At 44.6% G+C, this 13,269-nt stretch overlaps 1 protein-coding gene across 1 annotated transcript in view; it reads right to left on the reverse strand.

The window, feature by feature from the left end:
* Positions 1-5,827: 5,827 nt before the first annotated feature.
* Positions 5,828-13,269, reverse strand: part of UMPS (uridine monophosphate synthetase) — an 8,498-nt gene continuing 1,056 nt past the window's right edge. The window contains 7 exon segments of the mRNA XM_035896304.1: positions 5,828-8,322; positions 9,128-9,242; positions 9,749-9,924; positions 10,623-11,291; positions 12,875-12,935; positions 12,938-13,070; positions 13,136-13,265. Coding sequence (XP_035752197.1) covers positions 8,141-8,322; positions 9,128-9,242; positions 9,749-9,924; positions 10,623-11,291; positions 12,875-12,935; positions 12,938-13,070; positions 13,136-13,265 — 1,466 coding nt within the window. The 3' untranslated portion in view covers positions 5,828-8,140.

A 13,269-nucleotide genomic window follows, 5' to 3' on the forward strand; every position in this document is an offset into this window, starting at 1 on the left:
CTGGCTGGACAGAGGTTTACTACTGTGACTAAGGAAAAAAAGGAGAGCTTACCAGCTCTGGAAGAAGGGGCAGGCCACCCAAGAAGAGTACAGGGATCTTGTCAGGTCATGCAGAGAGGAAATTAGAAAGGCAAAAGCCCAGCTGGAATTTAACCTGGCCACTGTTGTAAGGGATAATAAGAAAAGTTTTATAAATATGTTAACAGCAAAAAGAGAGCCAAGGAGAACCTCCATCCTCTAGTGGATGCAAGGGGGAACATTGCCACTAAAGACGAGGAAAAGGCAGAGATACTCAATGCTTTCTTTGCCTCGGCCTTTAATGGCCCAACGAGTTATCCCCAGGGTACCCAGCCTCCCGGGCTGGAAGGCGGGGGCTGGCAAATGTGACACCCATCAGCAAGAAGGGCTGGAAGGAAGATCCAGGGAACTACAGGTCTGCCAGCCTGACCTCAGTACCTGGGAAGGTTATGGAGCAGTTCATCCTGAGTGCGCTCACCAGGCACATGGAGGACAATTGGGGGATCAGGCCCAGCCAGCATGGGTTCATGAAAGTTAGGTCCTGCTTGACCAACCTGATCTCCTTCTGTGACCAGGTGACTCACCTAATGGATGAGGGAAAGGCTGTGCATGTTGTCTACCTGGACTTTACCAAAGCCTTTGACACTGTCTCCCACAGCATTCTCCTAAAGAAGCTGAGGCGAATGGCAGTGAACAGCTTCTCCATTTGCTGAAACCAACAGCTCCGTAGCAGGCACACCTGCACCAGAGACCGAAATCGCAGCAAAAAGGGGTCTTTTCCAGACCTTTCCTGAGCTGGGGAAAAGCCAGTTTTCTGAGTAATACCCCATTGTCCTAAGACCTGGATGAGAGCAGTTATGCCCTGTGAGGCTTTGGGGCTAATACAGTACTGTCATACGTGGGTGAAGGGACTTTTCGGTAACTTGGGTGCCGCCTCTAACAGAAAAGAAATAGCCTCCACAGCAGGTATTTTATCAATAGAAACGACAGAGTTCTGGGTCTGAGGGTTTGAGAGCCTAATGGAGCATTAATAGTCTGGGATTTTAATATATCTATACTCAAAATACTTAAAAGCCCTACTGCCACTATGGGTCTTAGTGTCCTTCCACTGGGTAGAGCCAGTTATATTCTGGCCATGGGGACCTCTCATCTTTTCCTGGTAATCACTACTATAGAAATCCTTTCTTGAGATTTCTGCATTAACCCAGGGGCATCCTCAGCTGTAATCAATGATATTGAGGCTGCTGTACCCGTAAGAAAAGAGACAGAGCATTTGCCATTCACTAGTAATGGTATACAAGGGTGCTAATACTAATTCCAAAACTTTTGGCCACCTGGAAGGGGTTGTTGTATCTCCCTAGGCCAATGTTGGGAACCCCTCTATTCATTTTTGGGTAGCAGCATCGGGGGAGTGGGCAGAACAAGGTTGTCCGGGATGGGGGAAGCAGAGGGCCTAACGCTGCCCGGCCCCTTCCCTGCCCCCGGGCTGCCGGCGCTGCCCCCATCACGGTTATCCCACAGTCTCTGCAAGACAAACATGGGCATGCCCTCTAACTGGCCTGCTGTGAAGCCTATTCCTTGCAGGAGATCCCGTAAGCGCCTCCGTTCCAGATCACGCTCCTGTTTGCCAGGGGCTCGTTTTGTGTCGGATCGATTAATTCCAGCATTTCGAGCATTTTGTCCATTATCCTTATTCCTCTGACCTCCCTTTAGCATCTGGATGACCCTGACCCGACCTTCCCTCTTACAGACTATTGCTTCAGGCATGCTTCCCTGTCCTCGTTGCTTCCCCATAAGGGCTGTCCAATTTTGCAGCCCTTGGGCCATTATGGTATTCCAGTCCCAGGTTTCGTGGTGTAACATTAAGGCCAGGGTCTTCAGCTCCCTGTGTGCTGCATTTCACAAGAGTTTTAGTTTCCCTGCTGCTGTTGCTGGCACAGCCATCATGTCCCAGGGTATATCCCCTTGTCCCCTAAGGACATCCCGAGCAGCCAGTCTCATCATCCATACAGAAAACCCATCGGGAGTACTCCAGGGAGGGGGAGGGAGATATCCCCGTGGTCCTGGCATTTTTCTGACAGCATGTATTATGGAAGATAACAGGGAGAAGGTATTCAGTCCGGTCCTTGCGTCGGGGTTTAAGAGTAATATTCTTCCTCCCAGGAATATTTGTCTGGCCTCAGTCTGATTAAGGATCACGGTTCCAGCCCCCAGCTGGTAGCACCGCGCCACCCATCCCACGCAGTCCTCATGAGGCTTTTTGCTGTACTGCAAGGACAGCTGCCTTAGCTGTTCTGCGTTAAAATTTGCAGTGGTCGTCGTGACCCCAGGCGGCGGGGGAGTGCCTTCCTCTCAGGCAGGAGCTGGGAGTTGTACCAGGGAAGTTTTAACGTTAGGGTACAAGGAGGCTGCGTTATCCGGACAATGCTCAGGTAACGAAGCGGGGGTGGAAGACCCGCTGCCAGAATCAAAGCCCTCCTCCTCATTATCCATTTTCAGTATGTGCATCTTTTCACCAATCTCGCTCTCTGAGACCAGGTACGTAGGCTCTGGCTTTAGTTGTCGTATAGCCAGAGGTCTAAGGTTCGTTTCTAATTGTCTAAGTAATTGGTTCGCAACAAAACTATGGGATTCAAAGGAAACTCCTTGCACTTCTGCATCCTTAGCTTGCTGCAAAGCTTCCAGTTCCTGCCTAACAGTTTTAAACAAAGTGCCTGTGGCTGCCAACGCCTCTGTGAGAAGCCCAATGAAAGCCCCCTTGCCGTCCTCTGCATGGCATTTATGAGTGTCTTGCCACTTACGAAACTCTGCTCGCAACGTTCCCCAATCCAACCAATTCTCAGACCTGTCCCACTGAGGGGTTTTCCACCCCTTAGCCTCTTGCCATTTTCGCTGCTCTTCTACTGCCTTCTCCCAAGCATCCATGACCTGTGTATCACAGAACCCCACTTCTGACACCAATTAATGCCACAACCCAGAAGGGTTACCTGGCCTGCGGGTGTGCAAAAATTGCAACCATTTGCAGGATTCTGTCATGCACAAAGACACAGGGGATTTATTACCTGTGTTTTTTACTTCATTACAGTTTACTACTATCAAGGCAAGTATAGTTACTATTGGCAAAACATCTACACTGCAAGTTACTACAAATTACTACCAGAAAGCAAACACGTATTTCCAGAGCAGCAGCAATCAATATTAGCAGCAAGTCTATTTCAATATTACAAATTACTGCAGAATTACCACTAATAAAGCAGCAAATATACTTATCAGTAATTACTTACATGCGGGCCTATATATATATATTTATATATATAAAAACATTACCGGTACCAAGCGCTCATCAAACCGATCCCAGCAGTGGGGACAATCAAGCCCATCCCAGAAGCAGGGCCAGTCGACAGCAATGAAGCCTCACTTGGACAATGATCTGCATCACAGAGCCCGGAATCAGCCCGATGTCCCCAGCAAGGGTCCGCTCTGCCGAGGAAATCTCATGGGGTAAAGAGGTTCATGCGCAGGAAAGAGGCTCCGTGTGGGATAAAAAGTAAGACTCCTTTTTATATCACAGAGACATAAAGGGGCGTAGGACACCACCACCCCGAGCAGCCAGTAGATGCTGCAAATTTCTATTTTTCACCTGGCACAGCCAATAACTGGTGATTGTCTCAGACCAATTTTTATTTTGTCAGACTGTTTTTCTGTTCTGTGAGTTAGAACAGCCAATGGCAGTTACTGACTCTTTCCTTTCTCAGGATGTTTTCCCCCTTTTCCAGACTTTTTTTTCACCTTTCCAGATGATAAGTTGCTGTTACAGTTCCTTGGTTTTGCACTTATCAATGGTATCTCGAGATGTCTCTGGTTTCTTGGTATCCAGCTGCACTTCAAAGACACCAGCTGCACTCCTCAAGGATGCTTCTGGTTCCCAGGCCTGGTTCCCAGGCTGGCAGGCATTTTCTCTGTCAGTATTTGAGCAGAGGTCTTTTGCTGTTCAATATTTTCCCCCTTATAACCAGGTCGCCTTTATGGTTGCTCCCATCATCAGCCTAAAAAGATACCTCTCAGCAAATCCAAAATGATCAGCTATAGGGAACACTGCAGAATTTCCCTGTCTAAATAGCCCGGTTTGTGAAAATATCTTTTGTATAGCTACTGATAGTTATTCAGGAACAGATCAAAAGCAACTGCACTAGCTTAGCTTCTCCTCCTGCAATACCTACGTGGGCTAAACACAACCTATGGCATACCATCACACTTCTGCTCAGGAGACCATGCTACAAGCGAGAACTTTGCAGTTACAGCCTTGCTTGGGCTTTCTCCTGTTCTCCGTACTGGCCAGCCTCCACCTACAACCCTGCATTTTCCCAGCAGGATAGCATCAGCTATGTGATGTGGATAGCTATGTGGATCGGCTATGATGTGGATAGCATCAGCTGATGAAAAAAAGTTCAGAGGAGGACACAGGCCATGCAGAAACAGAGAACCAAGACTGAGGACAAAGTCAACCCAGACATGCAGGCAGGGCCACCACTCCCAGCCTGCAAATGCCTGCCAAAAGAGTCAGAGGAAAACCTGAAGCTGGAGCAGGCACCAGGCTGAGTTTGAAATTGCTGCAATGTTCGAACATGCAAGCTGTATTTGTCATTCTGGTACAGACCGACCAAGACCCAACAGTGATTACCAACAAAACATCCAGCCTGTCTAGCCCGCAGTCCAGCTACAAGATTTCCAAAACAGACCATTTCCCCGAGACAGTGACCTCCAAAACTGAGATCTGGAAACAAATTTCCTCTGGGTGTTTCACATTCCTTTGGTCCTGTTCCCTAAACGCAATGTTTGTGTTGCTTGCTAAAAAAATCCACAGCAACAGGCTTTCAAGTAAATTTAAAGGGAAGTCATTCAGTTATTTTTCTGGGATTAAGTCTTAAATAAATTTTCATAGAATAGGCTAGGACAACTATAATATGACCTGTCGCTTATTGGTTAATAAAGCAATGTTGATACTGTGATGTACAAATCATACTTTTAAGGACAAAAACTCGTCTGGCTTTAAGTTGGTGCTGGGTTTATCAAGATTTTGTAAGACTTTTAAGTCCGAGTGAAGCACTGTACTTATGCAGTTACACCGACTGAAGTGCCCAGGCTGGGTTCTCTTGACACAGCACTCCTCGTGCTAGACATAGATACCCACAGCCTTGCAGAGATAGAGTGAACTTTACATACAAATATCAAAAGCTACATAACAATTCCTTAATGGTTCCAGCTTGTGCTGGTCTCTCATGCAGCCCCACTCTATGCTGCTCAGAAATAGCAGCAAGTCAGCCTTCTTTCTGCTGCAAGCACTGACCAACACTTGATCAGAGTCTTATTTTGCTATAACAAGTGATATATCCTTTCATTCTGTTATAAACCATACTCCAGAGTCGATTAAGGATCACAATTTCATATAAACGCCTACTTGCCAGAGAATATAAATCATGTGATAACTCAGTAATTTAAATACAGCCTTATGCCTCTACCCCAGACTTTATCAGGTCAGAGAATGAACTGCAAGACTTTCAAATTCATATATTATGATGCAAATGAGTTTTGTAAATTGTGACCTAGTTCCCATGTTAGGAACAGTTGGGACCAACAGCAGGCACTACACGATGAATGTGAGCAGCGGGGGCAAGCAAGGAAATTAACATTTGTTCTTAATTTGAAATGGATTTTTAATCACTTTCAGGTGCCTCAAAGGAAGTGCACACACTTGTTTACTATAATCATTCTGACAGAAGAATGTGTATAGGAGGTAATATGGTTTTGGTTTACTAATTGAAATGTTTGCAACATGGGTGTCAAACGAAGCACCAGAATACAGCTCTTTCCGGATGATTTACTGAGGGCACAATGAAGGACTGCGAAAGGAAGTTTTCCAATCGATCTGTTCCTCAGAACTTGTTTTGTAAAGAAAAGGAGTTGCACGTATCCTCTCAAAGTGACTGGGTATTAGATCACATCCACCTCTCCAAAGCTGGTTGCTATTTTTTCAGCTAGAGGCCTGATGAAATAGCTCTCCGAAGAGCCTGCTCAGGGTTTCAGCTGCATTGATGTCAATCACCCACTTCAGCATAGTTAGTGGAAAATACCAAACTCACAAAATTCTGCTTGCCCTGTAACAGTGAGCCTGTAACAACAAACGGGGCTGAACTCCAGCCTCAGGCAGCTTTCTGGTAAACCCTACTGTTTTGAATGAGGGCATCAGCAAGGGTGTAACTTGTTGAGAACCAGACAGATTTTCATCCTAAGCGTATCTAGAGTTGGTATCATCGTTGGAAACTATTAGCTGTAAAAGAGCTAGGGCGTCGACTCTCCTGAAAAATAGAGTCTCAGCTCCCTCTGGTGGAAAAAGTAATTTTCTGCAAACCTGTTTCAGTGAGAAAGTCTTGTTTCTGCTTCAGGCCTCAAGGCCATGAGATAATTAAGACAAGGCAGCAAACAAATTCCAAATCCTCCATTCACTTTTTAGGACTGGAACTTCTCAGAAGTTGATGTGAAATTACACGAATCACAGACTGCCGCAGGGTGGCTCCACAAGACACAACACACTCATCAAGTTCTAGCTGTGAAAGGTGGCCAAGAGAGCCTCCACCTTCCCTGGATGGAATTCTCCAGATGTAAATCATGAGCTGTAAGAAGACTACTGAAGCAAACGGTAGCCCCAAGGTAAACAGAACACACTCAGTAAGTTCTAACATTCTCTCCACAATAACCAAGGGTCATCAAGGGGAGTGGAAGCACATTTACAGGGCATGTGGAGTGTGAAAGGGTTAAGTCATCACCCCCAACACACCCAGACAGCGAGGACCTCTTACAGTTGTATGTTTCTGAAGTCTGACTGCCAACAGAGCACAATGTCACAAATACAAGAAGGGTAAGGGAAAGGCCTCAGATCCAAACCTGTGTTCCTTGGTCTTGGACACTGCGTAGATTAATCCAATAAACAATCAACAAAAACTCTCGCTTTTGAACCTCAGCATAACTCCAATCTCCTATTTTGAAAAGCTTAGTGAAGAGTCCAGTACTAATGCCAAAAAACTCTTCTCGCTAGATACAGTTGTTCCTAGTCTACAGGTAAGCATATTAACAAAGGGACGCAGCTTTTTCCATGTGCTTTGCATCAGCACAGGAACAGCAACAATCTAGAACCGCATCACCATTCCTCTTTGCCTTCTTGACAGCAATGAAAATGCAAGCCAATTTCCACCACAGATACGCTAGATATAGTTTAAGGTTATTCCATCCTTTCTAATCAAAACCAATCATACAAGATAATTCTACCTCTTCTTATTCATTATTTTGAGTAGAAAGTAATTCCTGGAACTATTCCAGCTACTGTCACAAAAATTCTACAAATAGAAAGTACGTTTCTGTTTCTCGTTAGAAGAACAAACAGCTCCACTGTAATTAAGCACACAACAACTAGTTGCTCTGACAAATTCTCTGTAGCTCCCGTAAGCAGAATCATAACTCCTGCAGTCACAAACACACTAGGATGACTTTTTAATAATACTGGGGTTCTGAAAACAGTATTGCACACTGACACAGCAGAAGACTTATAGATCCAATGAAAGGAAAACAGTAGCAAAAGAGTATTTATTAAACAGCACATTATTCAATTTCACACTATGGGATTAAGACCCATACTTGCTCCTTGGAAACAGCAGAGCTGAGTAATCCTGTGAGAGTGGGACAGCAGGTCAGGTCTGCAGGTTATTCAGAACAGTAAAATACTGTTTTCCACAGCCAGAAGGAATTTGAGGGTGGGGAAAAGAGACAAAAGCAACATCAGCCAAATATCCTTGGAGTGTTTTGTACAACATTTTTCAGCAGAGAAAAGCTATTAAGGCTAAAAACTGGGCATGAAGTTTTGGTTTCATATATTCAAATATTAAAAAAACCAAACATGGCATATACAACTTGATCTGTGTGTGCACAATTAAAAATAATTTAGTTATTAACAGATTTTTCTCAAAAAAGGCAGTTTTCTACTGGCTGAAGTGTCTATGTATTTAACTGGAAGTCTCGGATGATTGCAGTTCCATCAGCTTTGCTTACTGTCTAGGGAAGTGGCGGGCTTTCAATCTTCTGCACAAATACCAAGTCTGCTTACATAGCTCTCCCAAGCTGCCTTCCTGTACTTCTCTGCTTCTTGAAGACGGTCCGAAGCTGACAAGATGCCACGTCCCACAATAATGATATCGGAACCTTTTTTGCTAATAACCTCCTTGGGGCTAAGGTATGTCTGTCCAAGGCTATCACCTGAAATAGAGACACCATTTGTTTGGGTTTTTTTTTAGTTTGTACAAAACTGTATGTACTAAAAAGCTTCAAGATGTGCTGGAACAGAGAACAAGTATGCTGTTTCAGCTCTCACCCTAACAATCAACGAACATAACCAGAAACTGTCTCCAACTAACAGACCCCCCTATTACACAGATCAAATTTCACAGAGCGTGCCCCCTTTTTCATGATTTGCCAATCACAATAGATGGAACAGTTACGCAAAGAAGCACTGATCAGGACTACTGAAATAAGCCTTAGCCTTCATAAAGCAGGTGAAATCCCCAAACATTCACATAAAAGCTTGTGATTTCACTTTAGGTTTCACAAGAATTAAGTATTGCAGAGAAACACATCTCCCCTACCTGGTTCAGTGATAACCTGTTTAGTCAGGATAAGACTTCCAATTCATTGCATACCGCATCTGTATCGGTATCAACCATCTTACAGTTTGACTTCTGTATTTGTTAAAAAACTTTTTTTCTGCTCCTACTGAGCAGTTGTACATCTAACCTAACACCTATCTGAAGACATTTCACATGTTTTAAGGACTGTGCTTTATGGTACGCACAGACCTCAGCACGTGAACAAAGCTGCATAGCCTGCCGGTTGCCTTTCAGAGCTCCCAGGAAAAGGATCAGCGTACCTAGAAACACAGAAGGCAGCCCATAATGGCAAAGACAGACTTCTCCCACCAGAGGGTCAGCAACCAAACGCTCTTCAGAAGTCACTTTTTCACTTACTGTATTTACAAACAGACTATAAATATTTCAAAAGAAGTTACCTCCAGTTTGCAGCTGCACTCCTGGAGTTAAGTGAAGAAATTCCGGTTTATTACTAACTCTAGATCCAGATATGAATCCAAAGACAAAATCAGAGTTGTCTTCAGCCATCTGTACCTGAAGAAGATCAGTAAACAGTTACAAGTGATATACCTAAAATTAACCCTGACTAGCAGTCTGTTGCTCATCCACCCTTGGACACATTAAGCTGCATGAAACACCCATTCTTGCTTTGCCAGTATAAAGTCACCCAGAGCTGCCTCAGCCCTCACTGATCTTGTTGCACTTGCAGCCAGGAACATGAATGTTATGTTTCTTTCTATGTTATAAGTAACACAACGAATGAATTAAAATGAATTAGCAATGTATTGCTTAAGGGAAGAAAAAAAAGGAGGGGGGGGGCTGGTAGCAAGCTTGGCATGTTTCTTGACCACCTCACACGACTAGCCTACAGCTGCAACCTTTAAACACCACACTGTCAGGTTCCTGAGTCTCCACAAGAAAAAAAAACCTGTAATAGCTACCTGGAGAGACTTCTGGACATGCAAATATTAGAAGCACACAAAACCTCCCTGTCACAACACTTTACAAGCTTTTAACCTGAACCAAGACTGCCTACTTACTGCAGTTTTTGTGTATTCACCCGTTGCAAGTGACCCTTGGGAACTCATCTCAGCAATCAGAAGACAGCCGCGCTGGAGAGGAAGACCTACTTCCTTCAGACCTTTCACAACTCCAGGGCCTGGGACCACGTGGGCATTAACGATGTCCGACCAGGATGCGATTCTGAACACACCACCTGTGAACATGGATAGGAGGACATAGCCAAAGCATCATTAGAACTGTATGAAAAGGAAACGAGTTAAACAAAACAAGCTGGACGCTAAATCATTCGCATTTTAAAAGACAGTTTTACTACTGAAGCTGGACAGTTACAAGTTCAGTCTCATCAGACAGTTCTGATACCTGCCTAACCACAAAGCGTAACGTCTCAGATTCTTTTACTTTTCACAAACACTTCTTAGTATCTCACCTTTAATATTCACTGAGACATTTATGGTACCCTAGAAATCCACTGTCACAGGTGCTGCCTTTCAATACAGCACACAGATCACATAGGATGAATGGATCAGAAAAAAAACAGTTTTACAGTTGCAGATGCAGTATCGAATGAAAACTGTAACGAGCACACAAGCATACGATAGTAGGCTGCCCTAAGAAGCCACACTGAGTTTTCTCACAGCAAACAACTACTTAGAAGTACTTACTGAGCAGAACCATAGATTCATAAAAAGATTAAGGTTGGAAGGGACCTCTGGAGGTCATGCCCTCTCAGCAGGGTTAACTTCAAAGCTAGATCAGGTTGCTCAGGCCCTTCTCCCCTCATGTCTTCTCCAAGGCTGGAGATTCCACAGGCTCTCCTGGCAACCTGTGCCAGTGCTGCAGTTACACGCACCAGCAGAAAAGTTACAGTAAATTGAGGTTGATGATAATCACCTTCATATTGATGTTTCACTGTGTTTCCAATGTCTGCGAACTTCCTGTCTTCAAAAATCAAGAATTCATGTCGATCTGCGAGTATTCTCAACTCCTTTACTACCTCTTGGGTGAAATCATTCAGGATGTCTACGTGAGTCTTCATGATACAAATGCTGGGGCCCAGGATGGCAGCTAACTGCAGCAGCTCTTTGGAGCTGGTGACATCAGCAGAAAGGCACAAGTTCGTTTGCTTCTTTTCCATAAGTGCGAGAAGCCTGGCTGCGATCGGATGTACCCCTGGCAGCTCGGCACGAGCGCCAAAGCTCAGCTCTTTACACAGTCTCTTCATGGGAGCGGGGCCGTTCTGAGCCACTGGCTCAAACATATTTCCCTGAATGAATTTCTTCACCTTTTCAACGGTCTCAACAGGCACTTCTCCCTGCTGCTGGAGAATCTCCAACACCCCGGACAACGTGCACACAGAGTGCAGGCGAATTCCTCGTTCCTCTAGCCTGGCCTTCCCGCCCTGCTGCCTGTCCAACAGCACTATGGCATCTGTGACTTTTAATCCTTCTTTCTGAAGAACTTCTGCAGTTTCCAGTACACTAGATCCACTTGTTACCACATCTTCAATGATCAAGCATGTTTCTCCTGGATTAATAGTGCCTTCTACCAGCCGCTTAGTACCTTAAAAATTAAAGGGAAACAATCCACTAAATCAATAAAGTTTAAAAGACTCCCAAAAAACTTAAACTATCAAAACTTTAACTTGCCATGCTCGTGTAAAAATTGTATTTGTTCCACATACAAGCATATGCTGCAGCATGTCCTGAAGTCCAATGGAACTGGACTTCAAGAGAATAGGAATTTCACATTCACTGTCAGTATGGAGAGGTAATTTGTTTAGTTATTACCTGATACCAGTTATCACAGTTCTTACCACAGCTCAGTTGTTGACTTGTAATTAAATTCATAAAGACTGTTACTTCTCCAAGTTATTAAAATAATTCTTTATGTTTCCAGAAGTTATGTTCCATTAACAATACTGACATATTTTTAACCACACAAATTTAAATCTTTGGAGAAGATGACCACAGAAGTTTATTATTAACATGAATTGAACACTCAGAATTACAAAACTGTTTTTTCCAGTTAAGTAAAACATCTTTAAAGCAGCCAAGTTATTGGTACTCTTCAGCATATTACCTATTTTCCCCAGGCAGTATTCCATGCTTAATATGCCTGTTAGAACAATTAGAAGGAGCAAAGCCCCCAATGCCTTTGCCCTGACCAACAACAGGCACACGTCCATGAAAGGCCTCCTGGGGGCAACAACAAAGGAAGCCCAGCTTTCCCAGGAAGCAGTAAGCAGCAGGGGAACATTACACAGCAAGTGCGGTGCTCAGACCATGACAGCCTAGAGAACAAACCTACCTACAGCTTTGCAATCTGTGTGACAGCAGAAACATTGTGCCAGGCAGTTAATCACAATTGACTTGTCCTTCACAAGAAGGAACAGCACACGTTTTCACACCTGACACACTGACTGACACAGGAGTAACAATTAGTTTAGACAAGCATACTTTCTAATTAAATGCTGTTGGAAGAGCATAGGTCTTATCACATGTAGAAATCCAGTTGCTATAGTAGGTTAACGCTTCAGTTTTCTCTCCCCCTTCCTTTATCAAAATCAAATAAATAGTTATTGAGTAAAGAACTGCTTCTCACCTGGCCCACCCTGCCCACTGATTACAGGACTACAGGATATGAGAGAAAAAGGGGTTGGAGAGGTAAATGAAGGAGAGACTAGAAAGGTTCCTCTTGGAGTCAATATGCAAAAAGTTCTGTTTGGGGGTAAAATGTGGCACTGGTCTCAGCACATCAGAGGAACTGAGTTATAAATTGTGGTTTCTGGAAGAGGCCAGTAACCCAGAACCGTGGTAATTGTGCCATGGGAAAAAAAAAAAGACACTACAGAAGGAACCAACAAAAAAAACCCCGCAAACAAAACCAAAGAAAAAACCCCTCCCCCTCAAGAGTCTCAAACCTAGAACGGCAGGATTCAAGCTGCAGCCTAATCAGCAACGAGCTGGCAGAGCCCGCAGGTTGGGATGCTGCGGGAGGTACATTTTAGGGGGGAAAAGGGGCTGCTTTTTTAATTAGAGTGGTAACCTTAAACTGGAATGGAGATGCTGCACGTTACAGAAGAACCACAAATACATAAAGTCATTTCCCAAACAAGACGCAAATCCTTGATTTGAAGGTTTTACCATAGTCTTTTGCTTCCTTCCTCCGTATAAGCATAGGAATCTGATTTTCTGAGCAGATAATCGGATCGTGGCCGGCGGCAATGCTGTGTAGTGAACGCCGCACACGCAGTCATACTCGAGACCGGCATCTTTGGCTGTTTGAAAGAGAAGACCTGCAACCTGAAAAGGAAAACCAGACGCTTTTTTAAGAGTCAGGCTGCCATGAAAGTGAGGGAACAAGTGAGGGGAGCAACGCAAATGCACGACAGCTCTCTCCTTTGCGCGGTTTGGCGGTCGCTGTCCCTACAGCGAGCGGACAGACCGACGCCCGCCCCCAGGCGGCTCCTGGCCAGCAGATCGCGACCCCAACGCCCGGACGGGCTCTCTGGAGCCTCCTCTCCCCCGCCTTTAGCTAA

The sequence above is a fragment of the Egretta garzetta genome, unplaced genomic scaffold (assembly GCF_000687185.1).
Source record: "Egretta garzetta isolate BGI_Z169 unplaced genomic scaffold, ASM68718v1 scaffold326, whole genome shotgun sequence".
NCBI classification, from domain to species: domain Eukaryota; kingdom Metazoa; phylum Chordata; class Aves; order Pelecaniformes; family Ardeidae; genus Egretta; species Egretta garzetta.